At 41.7% G+C, this 20003-nt stretch overlaps 1 protein-coding gene across 1 annotated transcript in view; it reads right to left on the reverse strand.

The window, feature by feature from the left end:
* The window catches only part of CABIN1 (calcineurin binding protein 1), a 154292-nt gene that overhangs the window by 133641 nt on the left and 648 nt on the right, over window positions 1-20003 (reverse strand). The window contains 3 exon segments of the mRNA XM_032397546.1: window positions 570-683; window positions 1821-1913; window positions 2657-2733. Of these exon segments, the coding sequence (XP_032253437.1) occupies window positions 570-683; window positions 1821-1913; window positions 2657-2659 (210 nt within the window). The 5' untranslated portion in view covers window positions 2660-2733.

Consider the following 20003-nt stretch of genomic DNA (forward strand, 5'->3'; position numbering starts at 1 on the left):
CAGCCAACTCAGGTTGAACTCACTTGCCACTAACATGGCCCCCACGCTGGATCACTGGGTCCTGCCCTGCCTGCCCCTCTCTGCCATACTCTTACCCTATGCCCTCCATGGGCTCTGTGTTGCTCTTCCAGCCTTTTCTCTGAGCGCCTACACAGGCTTCCTGAGTTCATGGGCTATCACCTCAACGGCATTTGCCAAGATGCACTGCCAACAATGAGGATCATTAAGTATCAGGAAACCATGGGTTCCTATCCTGGTTCTAATGCTTCACTAGTTGGGTGCCTCTGAGCTATCACAATGGTAAAATGGGGACAGTGGCCCCCATCTTCTCGGCAGAGTAGTTGTAAAGAGAATGTAACAAAATAGCCGACACAGAGCTCTTACTATATACTGAGAACCACTCTACATGCTTCACTGGATTCACTCAACCCTCACAGCAACCCAAGGAGGCTGACACTCTACAGGTGGGAAAGCTGAGGGGCAGAGAGAGGAAGTAACATGTCCAAGGTCGCCCAGCCAAGAAGGGGAGGGCAGAGGGCAAGCCCACCACCTGGCCTGTGGTGCCTCACCTCTCGCAGCAGGCGCGCCTCCAGGAGCTCATGGTAGGCCTTGGCTGACTCCTCAAACCGGTCATGTTTCTGGAGATCCAGGGCTTTGTGATACAAGGCAAAAGCCTCTGCTTCCTGTGAACCAAGACAGGAGATTACAAAGGTTTGTCTTTTTTAAGCCAAAAGTGTGTAAGGGGAGGCTACAGTCAAGGCCATATTAACTGACAACTGTAATGGAAACAGTCCTAACACTCCAACCTTCCAGGAGCTCATCACTGGGAGAAGAACCCCTCAAGAGTCCCCCAAGGAGACACGAGCAACATAGGCTCACGTGAGTCTAAGCAACAGCAAAAAACACACTGGCCCAGGGACACAGGATCAGAGCAATGGCAAGGTTTTGAACTCAGCTGGCCTTTTCTGGATGAAGCTGGGAGAGTGGCCGCACCAGCCAGCATAACCCAGAGATTCCTAGAGAATATGGATGGTTTCCATTGCTTTCTACCTGACACTCTGCCCTAGCCTGATCATTGCCCAGGGAGGGTGACAACCTCCTCCAGGACGGAGAGGCACTGGGCAGGCTGAGCCCCAGTGACATCCCTTGAGGACCAGGGACCGCTGACTAGTAGACTTTTGAGAGGGCTCCAGACTGCCTGTGTTTCTCCTGTGAAAGGGGAGGCACATGTTTATTCCAGGGAAAACAAAGATGGGGACAAGAAAGAAGCAAACCATTGCGATACTACGGCAGGACACGGGTACAGAGATGGGTGGAGAGATGGGTGGAGGGAAGAAGAGAGCCAGGCTGAAGTGGAAGTGATACCAGGCCTCATGGAAGAGAGGAAAGACCGAGAATCTAGAGAGCTGAAGTTGAACCTGGCCCCTCACCGACCCTCAGTGAGACCCCCTCAAGACAGCTCCCATCAAGGGCCCCTTCACACTGGCACATGAGAGCAATGCACCAGGAAACCTCAAAGCACCGCCTACCATTAACACGCTACCATCCCTTGGGTGTGCCAACTCCTGAAGTGAGCACAAAGAATGGGCTGCACAGAAAGTGAGGCCCCGCTGGACAAGTGGGCCCAGGGGCTGAACCGGCCCAAACAGTGCTCACAGAATACAGAATTTCTCTTCGGTGTGACCACCCCCAAGTGAAGGTGTAACATGAGACGGAGAGCTAAAATCCCATTAAGTCTTGTGAATGCATTTAAAATGAGGTACCATCTACAGAAATGAAAAGCAAGGTCTACCTGCGAAGGAAGACCATGGATTACATACCTGGGCCTCCTTGGTCTGCGTTTTGTGACTTTTAAAGCTTCCTTCATGATCATCCTCAACTGTAGAGCTGGCATTTAAGGCTGCAATTCGAATCTAAAAACAGGGATTTGAGGGAAGAAAAAAGTTGCTTTTGAGATGTCACTTGTCTCTTTAACAACCTACAATGAATACAACTCTGCTCCAGCACATAATCTTGTAACTCGAACAGCTATGGCCTTCTCAGAATGTAATGAACAATAAAGGATCATCGAGGAGAAAAACAAAGACCAGAACATGTCCAGGGGGACCATAACAAGCTACTTGGGGAGCATGTCCTGGGTGCTATCCACTGCAAAAGGAACAGCCCCGCAATGCCAGACACAACAGAAGACCTAGACATCGAATAAGAGACACCAACAAAACATGTTAACTTTGTACCTTTCTCGCAACTGTGACGAGGCCCGGCAAACCACTCCAACAGAAGGCCAAACATCCCTACCCTCAACTGTACCAATAGCTCTCCCAGGAGGAAGGCTGTCCCATACTTAGTGTCACCCAGGAAAAGGCCCCTCACCCCCAGGAGTGAAGTGACTAAAGAACAACTGACACCAGGGGCACCTGGGTGGCTCGTCGTTAAGCATCTGCCTTCGGCTCAGGTCATGATCCCAGGGTCCTGGGCTCCAGCCCTGCATTGGGCTCCCTGCTCCGTGGGAAGCCTGCTTCTCCCTCTCCCACTCCCCCTGCTTGTGTTCCCTCTCTCGCTGTGTTTCTCTCTATCAAATAAATAAATAAAATCTTAAAAAAAAAAAAAAAAAAGAACACTGACACCAGCAAAATAGGCAAGCACCAGTCCTTACCATACTCAGAGAGCTTCAGCGCTGCCACTGAGCACCACTTCCCATCACTGGCAGGGGCTGTGCTGGTCCACAGTCTCCTAGACAGGAAATAGGAGAGACTGAGAAAGGGTCCAGGAAAAGCCAGGAACGTCACAGTTCCAGGGGCCCATCACAAAGCAGTCCCCAAATCCAGGGGCCTACCCAGCTCTAAGCACACAGGCCGGTGAGCAACTGCCTCAGGACGGCTGTGTGACCTGTCACCCAGGTCCTATGGCCAGAGCTTCTGCCCTAGCCAGGCAAGACACCAGGCACCGGGGAGACAGAAGAGTGAGACCAACTCCTGCCCCCAGGGCTCACTGCTCAGCAGAGGAAAGAGACCTATTAATAGTTATTTTTTTCAAAAACTGAATGACACAAAGAGAAACCCAGGCAACATCTATAGGTGGAAAACAATTCACTTGAAAGGATCCAGGACAGTGAGGGAGGCAGCCCTTGTGGTAAGCCCTGGGAAACAGACAGCACTGCAGTAGGGAGTGGTGAAACAAAGAGGTAGGGGGTGTGTGGTGTGATGGGGAAATGTGGACACACGCAGAAGCCAACACAGCCCGTGGCCGGGCCTTAGAGCAGAGACGGGCATGGGGGATGGCAGAATGCCGGGCCAGGGAACTGGGAACATCATCCTGTGGGCAACAGGGGAGCCACCGAGAGTTGTTGGGAAAACAAAATTTTAGAAATATAAAGGAAAAAGTATTAGAGGTAGGCAGACCAGTTTAAAGTCTGCAAAAAAAAGACAGGACTGGTGAGGATACGGAAAAATTAGAACTTCGTACGTTACTGATAGGAAGGCAAAGTGTGAGGCCGCTGTGGAAACTGGTCTGGTAGTTGCTCAAAATGTTAAACACGGAGTTACCGTATGACCCAGAAGTCCCACTCCTAGGTATCTACCCAACAGTAATGAAAACATATGTCCACACCAAACCTGGTTCAAGAATGTTCATAGAGCATTATTCATAACAGCTTCAAGGTGAAAACTTCTAGGTGAAGAACCTTCCTGGTTCTTTAGAAATTGTTCCATGCTAAAACTTCTCGTCAGTTTTGAAAAGCTGTTTTATGTTTATGTCTTAGGGAAAAATCTTTATATGTACTGATATTTAAAAAAACAATTATTCTTCAGTCATAAAATAGACTAAAGTACTGAAACATGCTACAACATGGATGAACCTTGATGCTAAATGAAAGAAGCGAGTCACAAAAGGCCACATATTGTCTGATTCCATTTATATGCAAAGTCCAGAATAGGCAAATCTATCTAAACAGAAAGTAGATAGTGGGCTGCGGGAGAGGGACAAATGGGGAATGACTAGGGTTTCTTTCTAGGGTGATGAAAATGTTCTAAAATTGGTTGTGGTGATAGTTCCACAACTCTGTGAATACACTGAAAACCACTGACTTATACACCCCACACAGGTGAACTATAAGGTATGTGAATTACATGCTGTTGTTAAACCAAGAGATGCCAGGAACCTGGATGGGGCAGTGGACAGAAGGGACACACTCCAGGGGACAGACTCATAGGACTCGGCACCTGGAGGGTGGAGGGAGCAGAGGGGTTCTGGAGAACACCAAGGGTTCTGGCCTGAAGGGCCGGAGCAGGGAGGGGGCACCGCCATCAAGGCAGATGTAGCAGGAACAGTCAGAAAAAGTCCCATCTGAGAGGCTGGCAGAAGGCCCTGGAAGGGCCCAGCAGGCAGTGGGAGTGAGCCTGGGCAGACAGACTGAAGGCATGCTCCTCCAGGTAACATGAATTGACTGCTACTGTTTCCAACAGCACTGCAGCAATGATTTCTAGCATGGCTTCCAGCATGGGCTCTGAGTTCTCCAAGGGTTCCTGAAAGAAAGGAAGTACCGTCTTTTTACAGACAAGGAAGACTCAAACCTCCCCTAGGCTAATAGCTATTTTATCTCCTGGGTTCTACATCTAGGAAAAAAGAATGTTGCTGCCCAGTCTGGAAGCTGCTGCTTCACCATAAGTTATGCCACAATGAACACTGTGACCACCATATAATACAGAAAAAAAAGAGAGAGAAAAGTAGAAACTGTACGATTAAAACTCTGCATCTAGACTATCATTTAAAAAATACACATATCAACAGATGAATGAATAAAGAAGATGTGGTATGGATAAAGATGTGGTATATATATACACAATGGAATACTACTCAGCCATCAAAAAAAATGAAATCTTGCCATTTACAATGACATGGATAGAACTAGAGAGTATAATGCTAAGCAAAATAAGTCAATCTGAGAAAGACGATTATCATATGATCTCACTCATATGTGGAAGTTAAGAAACAAAACAGAGGATCATAGGGGAAGGGTGGGAAAAATAAAACAAGATGAACTCGGAGAGGGAGACAAACCGTAAGAGATTTTTAATCATAGGAAACAAACAGGGTTGCCGGAGGGGAGGGGGGCTGGAGGATGGGGTAACTGGGTGATAGACATTGGGGAGGGCACGTGATGTAATGAGCACTGGGTATTATATGACTGATGAATCAGGGGGCGCCTGGGTGGCTCAGTTGGTTAAGCGACTGCCTTCGGCTCAGGTCGTGGTCCCAGGGTCCTGGGATAGAGCCCCGCATCGGGCTCCCTCCTCCTTGGGGAGCCTGCTTCTCCCTCTCCCTCTGCCTGTCGCTCCCCCTGCTTGTGCGCTCTCTCTCTGTCAAGTAAATAAATAAAATCTTTAAAAAAAAAAAAAAAAAAGACTGATGAATCAGAATTGTACCTCTGAAACTAATAATACATGATATGTTAATTAGTTGAATTTATGGGACGCCTGGGTGGCTCAGTTGGTTAAGCAGCTGCCTTTAACTCAGGTCATGATCTCAGGGTCCTGGGATCGAACCCCGCATCAGGCTCCCTGCTCCATGGGGAATCTACTTGTCCTTCGGCCCCTCCCCCCCCGGTAGTCACTCTCTCTCTCTCAAATTAAAAAATAAATTAAAAACCTTTTAAAAAAATTAATTGAATTTAAATTTTAAAAAATTTAAAAGTTTTGTCTGCAAAAAAAAGAAAAAACAAAACATACATACATAGGGGGCACCTGGGTGGCACAGTCGGTTGAGCATCCAACTCTTGGTTTCAGCTCAGGTCTGATCTCAGGGTCGTGAGCTCGAGCCCTGCATCAGGCTCCTCACTCAGTGCAGAGTCTGCTTGAGTTTCCCTCTCCCTCTCCCTCTGCCACTCCCCCTCACTCTCTCTCAGATATATAAACAAATCTTTAGAAAAAGAAAAAAAAACATACACACATAGAAAATAACAAGCACTGGCAAGGATGTAGAGAAACTGGAACCCTCATGCACTGCTGTGGAAAACAGTATGGTGGTTCCTCAAAAACTTAAACATAAGGTTACCTTATAACCCAGCATTTCCACTTCTGGGTATATACCCAAAAGAACTGAAAGCAGGGGCAAACAATTATACACAGGGGTAAAGAGTGCAGGAGAGAAGTCATAGGGTGGCGCTGATACCTAACCATAGATCTCCCAACCAGCTCTCCAAAGGGCAGGTGCTAGCCCCAGGTCACAGCAAGTCTTCCCAGATGCCACCTGAATCCTCATGGAGAGAAAAATAAGAGGAGGACCCAAGGATGACTGAGAGATCAGGTGTCTGTGTGGCAGCAGCAGGACCCACATCCATAGGTGGGAGAACATCAATACAGCCATCATGCCAGGGGCGACCTACTGCTGAAGGAGGAGAGCTTACCTGTTCCTGCCTCAGCAGCACCTTGCAGGAAGGCACCCAACAACCACTGGGATTGTGCTAGATGGGCCAGTGCCTTCCCCTGGGGCTTCTGTGTCACCCAGGAGCAGGATGGGTGCAGGTCACATTTCAGAGTTGACAGGAGATACCTCCTCAGAACAGACTGAATGTAAGATGACCAGTCAAGTCGGAGGGGAAAAACAGTGAGCTCCAAGTCGAGAGAGAGGTTTCTGGCCCCACTTGCTGCCCAAGTCCCTGCCCACCCCTCTGCCCACCTGCCTCCATAAAGAAAGCCCCTAGACTCCTCGAAACAAAAGCTCCTTGGGCACTATGATCAGGGCCAGAAGACCCTCACAGAGCCCACGGTGCTGAAGAGAAAAGAGAAGCCTTCCTGGTTCTTTAGAAATTGTTCCATGCTAAAACTCAAGCCAATTGTCCCCACCGAAAAGGGCTCCTGTGCTAACTTTAATGTAATCTAAAAATACAGTACCTTCCACACTTCTACTGCTATAGTCCATCCCAGACACTTACAGGGCACATTTGTGTTATCTCACTTAAAACAGCCTCTGGAAAGAATACAGGGCTTAGAGTCATATTTTCGTCCCTCTTTAGCATTGCGACTTTGGGCAGCTCAGCCTAATCTGCAAAATGGGTATGATAATGCTTATCTCCTAAGACTGGCAGGCGGGAGGGCTGGACACAGATACATACTGGAACTGAGGCATACTTGTGAGTGTCCACATAACATTTCAAGAGGAACCTAAAAAATGATCCTCCCAAGGACTCATCATGTACATTAGTCCCATGAGACCAGGATCCCCTCTGCCACAGACCCTCAATTCTATCCTATCATTACCACTCTTCCTCAGCCCCCTCAATTCCCAGTAGCAAAAGAAAGAATGAGCCAGAATACGGTACTCTAATACACACTGAGAGGTGTAACTGCAGGGACTCTGCAGCGTGGACTGTATTATCCCCTTTACTTTTGCCACAATAGTACATAGCAATCACTATCTTGAAACTGACCTTGGATTTTTAAATATCAGTACATATAAGAATTTTTACCTAAGACATAAAAATAAAACAGCTTTTCAAAATTGACAATCTTACACTGACTTAATACAGCAAGAGCAGGTTCTTTCTCAATTTCCCCTACATACTCTCACCTCCACCCTGGAAATACCCTGGGTCTCTCCCACCCACCAGCCTTTAAGCTCCTAAATAGTCCTATCTTATTTATCTTTGCACCTCCATGTCTGGCACAAAACAGGTGCTCCGGAAAGGAAGGGATGAACAAGCAGATGAGTGGTATCTAGGCAGCTTGTCTATTTTAGTAGGAGACATATTTAATTTCTCAGTCAAATCTTTCTCCAAGACCAGCATTTGTCATTCACAGGATACCCCTTGTATGACAAGCCAAGCTGCAGAAGCCATGCAGAGGAACGGCTCACTGATGGCTTTGGTGACACTGTGAACTATGATATTCCTGAGTGAAGAGAAACATTCCCAACTCAACTCAAAAGGGGCTTCATCAAGGAGCTTCCCTGACCCCTACCCCTCTGATGTGGCCCCTACTGCACATGATCATCACACACTGTGTTCTCCATTAGTGATAAAAAAAAAAAAAACGAGGGGGGTGCCTGGGTGGCTCAGTCGTTAAGCGTCTCCCTTCGGCTCAGGTCATGGTCCCAGGGTCCATGGGGTTTAACCCAGCCCCGCATCAGGCTTTCTGCTCAGTGGGAAGCCTGCTTCTCCCTCTCCCACTCCCCCTGCTTGCGTTCCCTCTCTCACTGTGTCTCTCTCTGTCAAATAAATAAATAAAATCTTTAAAAAAAAAAAAAAAAAAAACGAGGGACGCCTGTGTAGCTCAGTTGGTTGGGCGTCTGCCTTCGGCTCAGGTCATGATCTCGGGGTCCTGAGATCGAGTTCTGCATCGGGCTCCCTGCTCAGTGGGGAGCCTGCTTCTCCCTCTGCCTTCTGCTCCCCCTGCTTGTACTCTCTCTCTGACAAATAAATAAAATCTTAAAAAAAAAGAAAGAAAGAAAACTTTTAGAAAACCAGGAATTGGGGCACGTGGGTGATGCAGTCGGTTAAGTGTCTGACTCTTGGTTTCAGCTCAGGTTGTGATCTCAGGGTCGTGAGATCAATCCAGCCTGGCATCAGGATCCACGCTCAGTGCGGAGTCTGCTTAAGATTATCTCTCCCTCTTCCTCTGCACCTCCCACTCGTGCACACACTCTCTAAAATAAATAAATAAATCTAAAGAAAGAAAGAAAGAAAACCAGGAACAAAAGGAAACTTCCTCAGTCTGATAAAAGGCATTTACCAAAAAAGCTACAGCCAGCATCATAATTTTTTAAAAGATTTTATTTATTTATTTATTTATTGAAAGAGGCGGACAGACGGGGTGGAGGAGACAGCAGGTAGAGGGGCAGAGGGAGAGGGAGAGAATCTCAAGCAGACTCCATGCTGAGTGCAGAGCCCAATGCAGGGCTCGATCTCACAACCGTGAGATCATGACCTGAGCCAAAATCAAGAGTCAGACGTTTAACCAACTTGAGCCATCCATGGCGCCCCTACAGCTAACAACATAATTAACCATAAAAGACTGAATGCTTTCCCCCCTAAGATAAGGAAAAAGGCAAGGCTGTCCACTCTCATCACTCCTATTCAACAGTCCTAGCCACTACAATAAAACAAGAAAAAGAAATAAAAGCAAAGAGATTAGAAAGGAAGAAATGAAACTGCTCATATTCACAAATGACATAATTGTCCACATAGACAATCCCAAAGAATCTATAAAATAAAGCCCTGGAAGTATCAGGTGAGTGTAGCAAAGCCACAGGGTAAAGGTCAACACCCAAAAAAGTGACTCTATTTCTATATACTAGCAACAACTGGAGATCAAAATTTAAAAAAAAAAAAAAGGCATTTATAATATTTCCAAAAAAATAACATACTTAGGTATAGATCTAAAAAATTACATAGAGTCTATATTCTGAAACTTAGAAAACAATAATGAAAGAACTCAAAGAAGACCTACATAAATGGAAAGACATACCATATTCTTGGACTGAAAGACTCAACCTAGTAAAGATACCAACCCTCCCCAAAGGGATATATAGATTTAATGCAATTCCAACCAAAATCACAGCAGAGTTTTTTGTAGTTATAGACAAGTTGACTCTAAAATTTAGATGGAGGGGCGCCTGGGTGGCTCAGTTGGTTAAGTGACTGCCTTCGGCTCAGGTCATGATCCTGGAGTCCCTGGATCAAGTCCCGCATTGGGCTCCCTGCTTGGCGGGGAGTCTGCTTCTCCCTCTGACTCTCCCCCTTCTCATGTGCTCTCTCTCTCTCATTCTCTCTCTCTCTCAAATAAAATCTTTAAAAAAAAATAAAATAAAATTTAGATGGATGGGACGCCTGGGTGGCTCAGTCAGTTAAGCAGCCGACCTGATTTCAGCTCAGGTCCTGGGATCAAGCCCTGAGTCGAGCTCTGTGCTCAGCATATAGGTCTATTTTGGGATTCTCTCTCTCCCTCTGCCCCTCCCCTCACTCATGCTTGCTTGTGCGCTCTCTGTCTCTCCCTCTCTCTCACAAATAAATAAATAAATCTTTTAAAATTTTTTTTCAAAAAAATAAAAAGAAAAAAATTCAGATGGAAAGGTGGTACTAGAATAACCCATTTTTTAAATTTTTTTAAAGATTTTATTTATTTGAGAGAAAGACAGCATAAGCAGGGGGGAGGGGCAGAGGGAGAGGGAGAAGCAGACTCCCCGTTGAGCAGGGAGCGGGACTCAGGGCTCAATCCCAGGACCCTGGGATCATGACCTGAGCCAAAGGCAGACGCTTAACCTACTGAGCCAACCAGGTGCCCAGGGAATAATCTAGTTTTGAAAAAAAAAAAAAATAAAGTTGGAAGAAACATGCTGCCTAATTCTAAGACTTACAATAAAGCTACAATAAAATCAAGACAGTGTGGTGTTGATGAAGAGATAGACACATAAATCAATGAAATAAAATAGAGCCCATAAATAAACCCAAACAAATATGGCCAACTGATTACCAGCAACAACGCAAAGACAAGTCAATGCAGTAAAGATTTTCTTTGCAAGAAATGGTACTGGAACAAGTACACAACCAAAATGGAAAAAATACAAATTAAAAAAAAAAAACTTGATCAAAAATTAAATACAAAAATTAACTCAAAATGTATCATATCTAAACATGTAAAACTAAGAAAACATTGGAGAAAATCTTCAAAACCTGGGGTTTCAAAAAAAACAATTAAAAAATTATCAAAAGACTTGGATACCTCATACACACTGCAAATAAGTACATTAAAAGATATCCAATATCATTAGTCATCAGAGAAATGTGAATTAAAACCATGATGAGATACTACTACACATCTATTAGAATGGCCACATTTTTTAAAAAACTGATAATGCCAAGTCCTGGTGAGGATACAGAGCAACTGAAATTCACACAATGCTGACAGGAATGCAAAACAGGGGGAGCCTAGGTGGCTCAGTCGGTTAAGGGTCTGCCTTCCACTCAGGTCATGATCCCAAAGTCCTGGGATCAAGCCCCAAATCAGGCCCCTTGCTCAGTGCGGAGCCTGCTTCTCTCTCTGCTTGCCACTCCCTCTGCTTGTGCTCTCTCTCTCTCTCTGTCAAATAAATAAATAAATAATAAATAAAATCTTAAAAAAAAAAAAAAGGAATGCAAAACAGTACCACCAATGCCAGAAAATAGTTTCTTACAAAGTTAAGCACACACTGACCATATGACACAGCAATCTCATCCCAGCTATTTACCCTAGAAAAATGTTCACACAAAGCCTGTATGTAAATGTTTAAAAGGCACTTCATTCAAATTACCAAAAAGTAGAAACAAACCAAATATAACAGGTGGAATAATACTGCCCATCAAAAGAAACAAGTTAACTAATGCATGTAACAACTTGGATGAATCTCAAAGGCATTATGTTGAGTGAAAGAAGCCAGTCTTGGGGCGCCTGGGTGGCTCAGTCAGTTGAGAGTCCTGACTCTTGATTTCGGCTCAGGTCATGATCTCAGGGTCTGAGATCAAGCCCCTTGTTGGGCTCTGTGCTCAGCGCTGAGTCAGCTTAAGATTCTCTCCTTCTCCCTCCACCTCTCCCCCAACTCACACACACACACACTCTCTCTCTCTAATAAATAAATAAAATCTTTTAAAAAAAAAAGGAATATACACCAAATACAGCAACCAACTGTATGAAACAAAAACACAGGAGATGCAAGGACACATAAATAAAAACACACTAATAATAAGAGACTTTCATTCACCACTATCAGTATAAGGTCAAACGGAGAAAAAAATAAGTAAGAAGACAGAAGATCTAAACAACAAAATGATTACAGGAAAACTTACAGATGCATACCACTCTATACTCTGCTAACAGAGACTACACATTCTCCAGCACTTAGAGCATATTCACAAAACAATCGAGCGTATATTAAGTCACAAACAAAACATCTTTTATAAAAACATTTTTAAAAATCTCTGATCACAACACATTAAAACTAGAATTTACTAACACTACCACTGCCATCACCACCACCATCAACAACAATAGAAGATAGGTGCTTCTATTTAAAAATTTAAGTACTTCCTATTAAACAACTTCTGGAAATCCAGCTGAAATTGGAGAAATGTAAAGAAATACTAACAATGAAAACACAAATACTCATATGTGTGAAAACACAACAAAATCACCTAAGGAGGGGAGAATTCTATGATTATCCCCATAGAAAAGAAAGCCTTTGACAAAATTCAACACCCCCCATGATAAAAAGTACTCAAGAAAATAGGAATTAAGTAATACTTTCTTATATACCTTAGTCCTAAAGCCAAAATCTTATTTAATAGAGAAACACTAGAGACATTTCCATTAATATCAGGAGCAAAGCAAGGATGCCCATTATGTCTGCTACTACCCACCACTATATTTAGCGTATTAGCAATGCCATTAGAAGATGGAAACCAATTAGAGGTATAAGAATGAATAAAGAAGAAGTAAAACAATCGTTAATTTCATACAATATAATAGAATACCTGGAAAACCCCAAAATCAATGATAAAACTTAAAAGAACTCAATGAAGTAGCATGATACAAAATTAACATACAAAAGTCAACAGCTTTCAAATAAACAAAATATAAACAGAAGACAACAGAATACTAGAAGACATTATGATAGAGAAAAGTTCTGTTAGTAATAGCAACAAAGATGATTAAATATTTAGAAATGAAGTTAACAAGAAATGTGCAACCTATGCAAGGAAAATTTTAAAATGCTACCAAAAGATACAAGAGTAAAGTTGAACAAATGGAAAGACATCCTCTGTTCTTGGACAGGATTCAACATTATAAAGATGTCAGTTCTCCCTAAGTTAATTTATAAAGTGAATGCAATACAAATAAAAATACCAACAAGATACTAGACAAGTTGATACTAAAGTTCATATGGAAAAACAAAAATGTACAAATAGCTAGGAAAACAGTGAAGAAGAAAAGCTACAGGAGGCGATGAGCCCCACCACACATTAAAGAATACTATATAAAGCCTAAGTACTTAAAACTGTGGTATTGGCACATGCATAGATAGAGAAACCATGTTCAGAATTAGACTCGAATACATATGAAAATGTAAAATATGAAAAAGGTGGTATCTCAAATCACTGGAGTCAAAATGAACATTGTAACAAGAGTCGCTGGGAGAAACCAGTAGCCATTTGGAAAAAGATAAAATTAGATCCTTAACTCACACCATATACATAAATAAATTCCAAATGAATTAGGGATCTAAATGAAAACAAAAGGAACCAGACAAATACTAGAAAAAAACATGGATGATTTCCTCTTTAACCCTGTATATGGAAAGGCTTTCTCACAATGATCCAAAATCCAGAGGCAGTAAAAAAAAAAAAATAATAATAATAATAATAAATTTAACTACATATAAATGTTTTAAATTTTGCATGACAAAAACATCAGCACAAGCAACAAAAGCAAAAACAAACAAGTGGGACTACATCAAACTAAAAAGCTTCTGCACAGGAAAAGAAACAATCAACAAAATGAGAAGACAACTTATAAAATAGGAAAAATATTTGCAAAACATATATCTGATCAGGGTTTATATCCAAAATATATAAAGAACTCATAAAATTCAATAGCAAGAAAACAAACAAAATAAAACAAAACCCAAATAATCCAATTTAAAAATGGGCAAAGCATCTGACTAGACATTTTTCCAAAGAAAATAAAATATGGCCAACAGGTCCATGAAGAGGTGCTCATCACTAATTATAAGGGAAATGCAAATCAAAACCACAATGAGTTATCATCTCACGAACCTGTTAGAATGGCTATCACCAAAAAGACAAGAGATAACAAACGCCAGTGAGAATGTGGAGAAAAGGGACCCGTGTGTATTGTTGGTGGCACTGTAAATTGGTACAGCTCCTATGGAAAATAATGGAGGTTCCTCAAAAAATAAAAATAGAATTACTATATGATCCAGCAATCCCACTTCTGGGAATGCATCTGAAGGAAATGGAAACACCATGTCTGAGAGATATCTGCATATCCATGTTCTTAGCAGCACTGTTTACAATACCAAGACATGGAAACAATGTAAGCGTCCATCTATGGATGAATAAAGAAATTACATGTGTATATATATATATGTACGTACGTACATACACACACACACACACACACACACACACACACACACAATGGAATATTATTCAACCATAAAAAAAGAAGGAAACCCTGCCATTTGTGACAAAATGGATGGACCTTTAGGGCATTATGTGAAGTGAAATAAGTCACACAGAGAAAGACAAATACTATATGATCTCACTTATATGGCAATCTAAAAACCAAAGAAACAGGCGTGGGTGGCTCAGTTAGTTAAGCGACTGCCTTCGGCTCAGGTCCTAATCCCGGAGTCCTGGGATCGAGTCCCGCATCGGGCTCCCGGCTCGGCGGGGAGCCTGCTTCTCCCTCTGAACCTCTCCCCTCTCATGCTATTTCTCTCTCTCTCTCTCAAATAAATAAATAAATTAAATCTTTAAAAAAAATTAAAATAAATAAATAAATAAAAACCAAACAAACAAATAAAAACAAAACAACCCAAATTCATAGAAGATATCAGATTTGTCGTTACCAGACGCAGGAGGTGGGGAAGGGGTGGGAAAGAGAATTGGATGAATGTGGCCTAAAGGTACAAACTTCCAGTTATAAGTAAGTACTAGGGATATAATGTACATGATAATTATAGTTAACACTGCTATATGATATATTTGCAAGTTAAGAGAGTAAATCCTAAGAGTTCTTATCACAAGAGAAAAACATTTTTTCTTTTCTTTTTTTTTTTGTATCTATATGAGGTGAGATGAGATGACGGATGTTAGCAAAACTAATTGTGATAATTATTTTACAATACATTTAAGTCAAGTCATTATGCTATATACCTTAAACTTGTATAGTGCTATATGTCAATTATACCTCAATAAAATTGAAAAAAAATTTGATCAGAAAAAAAATTTTTAGGGGCACCTGGGTAGCTCAGTCGTTAAGCATCTGCCTTCGGCTCAGGTCATGATCCCAGGGTGGAGTGGGATCGAGCCCCGCGTCAGGCTCCCTGCTCAGCGGGAAGCCTGCTTCTCCCTCTCCCACTCCCCCTGCTTGTGTTCCTGCTCTCGCTCTCTCTCTCTGTCAAATAAATAAATAAAATCTTAAAAAAAAAAAATTTTTAATCAGAAAAAAAGTCAAAAGTCAACTGATAAATTGGGAGAAAATATTTGCAACATATACTGTAGACAAACACATAAAGAGCTCTTAAAAACTGAGGGAGACAGCATTATTCACAATAGCCAAAAGGTAGAAGCAACCCAAGTAAGTGTCCACTCACAGATGAATGAATAAACAAGGGGCTTCTGGATGTCTGTCGATTAAGCATCTGACTCAATCTCAGCTCAGGTCTTTATCTTGGGGTCATGAGTTCAAGCCCCACGTTAGGCTCCACACTGGTCATGGAGCCTACTTTTTAAAAAAATGTGGTATATACATACAATGGAATATTATTCAGCCTTAAAAAGGAAGGACATTCTGACACATGCTATAATACGTATGAACCTTGAAGACATGCTAAGTGAAATAAGCCAGCACAGAATGACAGTGTGTGATTCCACTTATACAAGATACTTAAAGCAGTCAAATTCATAAAGACAGAAAGTAAAATGGTGGTTGCCAAGGGCCGGGGGAAGGGAAGAATGGGGAGTGTTTAATAGGTACACAGTTTTAGTTTGGGAAGATGGAAATAAAAGTTCTGGAAGACATGTGGTAGTGATGGATACACAACAGTGTGGATGTACTTAATGCCATGGAACTGTACACTTAAAAATAGTTTAAAAATTATATTTCATATTAAGTGTATTATACCACAAGCAAAAGAAAAAAAAACCTGATAGAAAAATGGGGAAACTATATGAATAGACAATTCACAAAAACAGACATACAACTGGCCCTCAAGGATATGAAAAAATGTTCATACTCATAATTAGAGAAATGCAAATTAAAATAGCACTGAGACACTACTTCTATCGCACTATTGCACTCACAAAAATTCAAATTCACAAAAATTAACAGCATACCATGTTGGAGGTTGTCAGGAAACAGGCACTATTTTCATACATTGTTGATGGGAATGCAAACTGGCAAAACCACTCTGGAAGGGAATTTAACAACAGCTAACAAAATTACAAATGCCTTTACCTTTCAACCCAGCAATTCTACTTCTAGGACTCAATCCTAGAGAGGTACCTCCAACAATATGAAATACGTATATGCAGGGTTATTCATTCCAGCACTGTTTGCAATTCCAAGAGACTGGAAACAACTTAAATGGCTATCAATAGTATAGTGGATGAATAAACTATGGTACATCCACACAATGAAGTAATATGCAGCTGTAAAAATTAATGAGGAAATGTTTATAACAGCGTTATTCATATAACCAAAAAGTAGAACCAATCCAAATGTCCATCAACTGATAATTGGATAAATAAAATGTGGTATATCCTTACAACAGAATATCATTCAGCCATAAAAAGTAATAGACTACTGCCAACAGGACGAACCGTGAAAACATCATGCTAGGGGCACCTGGGTGGCTCAGTCGTTAAGCGTCTGCCTTCAGCTCAGGTCATGACCCCAGGGTCCTGGGATCGAGCCCCGCATTAGGCTCCCTGCTCAGCAGGAAGCCTGCTTCTGCCTCTCCCACTCCCCCTGCTTGTGTTCCCTCTCTCACTGTGTCTCTCTCTGTCAAATAAATAAATAAAATCTTTAAAAAAAAAAAGAAAACATCATGCTAAGTGAAAGAAGCCAGTCACAGACCACATATTGCATGATCCCATTCATATGAAATGTCCAGAACAAGCAAATCTATACAGACAGAAAGTATTAGTAACAGCCTAGGGCTAGGGGAGGAGGCAATGAGAAGTGATGGCTAACAGGTACAGGGTTTCTTGCTGGCATGACAAAGATGTTCTAAAATTGATTGTGGTGATGCACAACTCTGTGAATATTAAAAACCACTGAACTGTATGTAAATTTTATCTCAATGAATAGGCAAATTGTGTATAAATTTTTATCTCAATAAAACTGTTTTTAAAAATGAATAAGATCTCTATGAACACATATGGGTGATTTTCAAGACATATTTTTAAGTGAAAAAAGCAAACACAATTATCTATAGCATGCCATCTTTCATATACGAAAGAAGAGGATATAAGAAAATACACAACCACCTGTTCATTTGTGCAAAAGAAAGGATAATCCAGACACCAAAGAGATCAGTTAGCTACAGGGGATGAGTGGGAAAGGGGTGAAATGTAGGGGAGAACCGGAACAAGGTGGCAGGGGTGGAGGAGGGAGTGACGCTTCCCTGAGTATACCTTTGTTACAGTTCTTACTCTTATAACCACAGACATGTTTCCCAGTCAAAAAATAATTAAAACCGGGGCGCCTGGGTGGCTCAGTTCGTTAAGCGTCTGCCTTCGGCTCAGGTCATGATCCCAGGGTCCTGGGATCGAGCCCCGCATCGGGCTCCCTGCTCAGCGGGAAGCCTGCTTCTCCCTCTCCCACTCCCCCTGCTTGTGTTCCCTCTCTCGCTGTCTTTCTCTCTGTCAAATAAATAAATAAAATCTTTAAAAAAAAAAAATAAAAAAAAAAATAATTAAAACCAACTGAGATCTACGGGGAACCCAAAATGAAATATAAACGTTAACAATGAACCTACTGTATTACAAATTACATAACCACACTGAAGGGTATGAGGAAGAAAAGAACTAACCTAAGGAACTGTGCAGAATAGTATCTTGATTGGATACTAGAAGGCTAAAGACAACAAGAAGTGTGATTCCAGGTTTGGGGCAGAGAAAACACAAGATGAGTCTGGAACATCTTGAGATGCCAGAAAATAAGTAAATGCTCCAAAAAATGATGAGGATTCGTTGAGAGGACACAGCAGCTAACCTGAAGGAGATCCTGAACAAAGCCAGAACAGTGAACAAAATAATGGTAACATTAGATTTTAACCCATGGAATAAAATGAGTATCTATGGGGCCCATACTAATATATATAAATGAGAGAAGGGATAGCTCTTCCTTTAATTGAATTTGAATTAATAAGTGTAGAAAGAAAGAAACAGGTAATTACCTTTAGGCAAACACCACAGAGACCCACAGATGGATGCTAACTATGGTCAGTGGGCATAAATTTGTGAGAACCAGAATTCCCATCCTTCCAAAGTATTTCCCCCAAGATACTTACTAAAGGGAAAGATAGTAACTTTATAGTATAGAAACCTGGCAGACACCAACTAAACCAAGCAATGAAGATAAATATCACCAGTAATAAGACATATCAGCATCTTGAACTCCTTGATATGATACACTGAGGACAACACACTGTCTGTGTTATTCTGGCCAAAAATGCATAACCTCACATGAATTATGAGAAAACATTAGACAAATCCAAGTTGAGGGATATTAGACAAAATAACTGATCAGTACTCTTGAAAAATATCAAGGCTAAGAAAGACAAAACTATGTGATCATTAAGGACTAAGGAGACTAAGGAGCAATAACTAAATGCAATATGGGAAGTTGGAATCATAGAGTGGAAACTAGAACATTGTGCAAAACTGGTCAAATCCAAACTAGGTTTACAATTGGGTTAATAATACTGTATTAATATTAGTTTCCTGCTCTTGATAGTTGTATTATGATTCTGTAAGATGTTAACATTAGAAGCAGGGTGAAGGAAATAAGGAAACTCTGTATTATTGTTGCAACTTTTCTCTAAATCTAAAATTAGTTTAAAATAAACAGTTTAAAAAGAAATAGCCACTTGAGCACTTGAGATTATGTATTCATCATCTGTAAGCAATGTGAGGATGGGGACCATGTCTGTATTATTCACCACAAACCCCAGAAACCCACTAAAAGAAGCCAAAAAAAAAAAAAAGGCAGCTATTGAATAAAGAAAGAAAATATCTATTCATTTCTCAGACTCCCAGCCCAGCAATCATATTATCCTAGAATAGCACATTCAGGAGTTTAATGTCACAAATTTCCAAACTCTTTAGACCATGGTTTCCATGGCCTTAAGAACACATGATAAAGAACAGCACACCTTAAGTACCTCAGCACCTTGACCCAGTCAGTGATAAGCAGTGGTGTTTCCTCACATGCTCTGGTCTGGGAGTCAGGAAGCTTAGATTTTAGGCCAAGTTGTGTTACTTCCTGGCTGTGTGATTAGCTTGGCATAAGAGACCCCTCTCTAAATCTCAGTTTCCTTTATCCTATGAGGTTTGGGGCTAGATTAGGGGTCAGCAAGCTAACTAGCCTACCGTTTTTGTACAGCCTAGGAGCAAAGAATGGTTTTGACTTTTTAAGATTTTATTTATTTATTTGAGAAAGAGAGAGACACAGAGCACAAGCCAGGAGGAGAGGGAGAAGCAGGCTCCCCGCTGAGCAGGGAGCCTGATTCGGGGCTGATCCCAGGCTGCTGGGATCATGACCTGAGCCGAAGGCAGAAGCTTAACCAACTGAGTCACCCATGCACCCCAGTTTTAACATTTTTAAATGGATGAAAAAATTCATGACACATGAAAATTATATAAAAATTACATAAGATGCAAATTTCAGTGTCCATAAATAAAATTTTATTGGAACACTGCCACTCGCTTACCTATTGTCTCTGCCTGTATCCAATGTACAATGCCAGAACTGAGTAGACAGAGTAGGCCCCCTAAGCCTAAAATACTATTATAAATATGCAATTATATTCACAACATACTATAATTATATTAATATTATAAGTATTATTACACTTACAACATAAGTTTGCCGACCTCTAAAGGAGACCACTCAAAGGATATTTTAGTTCTAACCACAGTTATGAATCTCATAGAAGGAACTTTAGCTGCATGAAACCCTAAGTCCCACAGTTATGAACCACAGACCCATACTAACCCAGGCCCC

Source organism: Phoca vitulina, unplaced genomic scaffold (genome assembly GCF_004348235.1).
Source record: "Phoca vitulina isolate PV1807 unplaced genomic scaffold, GSC_HSeal_1.0 scaffold100, whole genome shotgun sequence".
In the NCBI taxonomy this organism is placed as follows: Eukaryota; Metazoa; Chordata; class Mammalia; order Carnivora; family Phocidae; genus Phoca; species Phoca vitulina.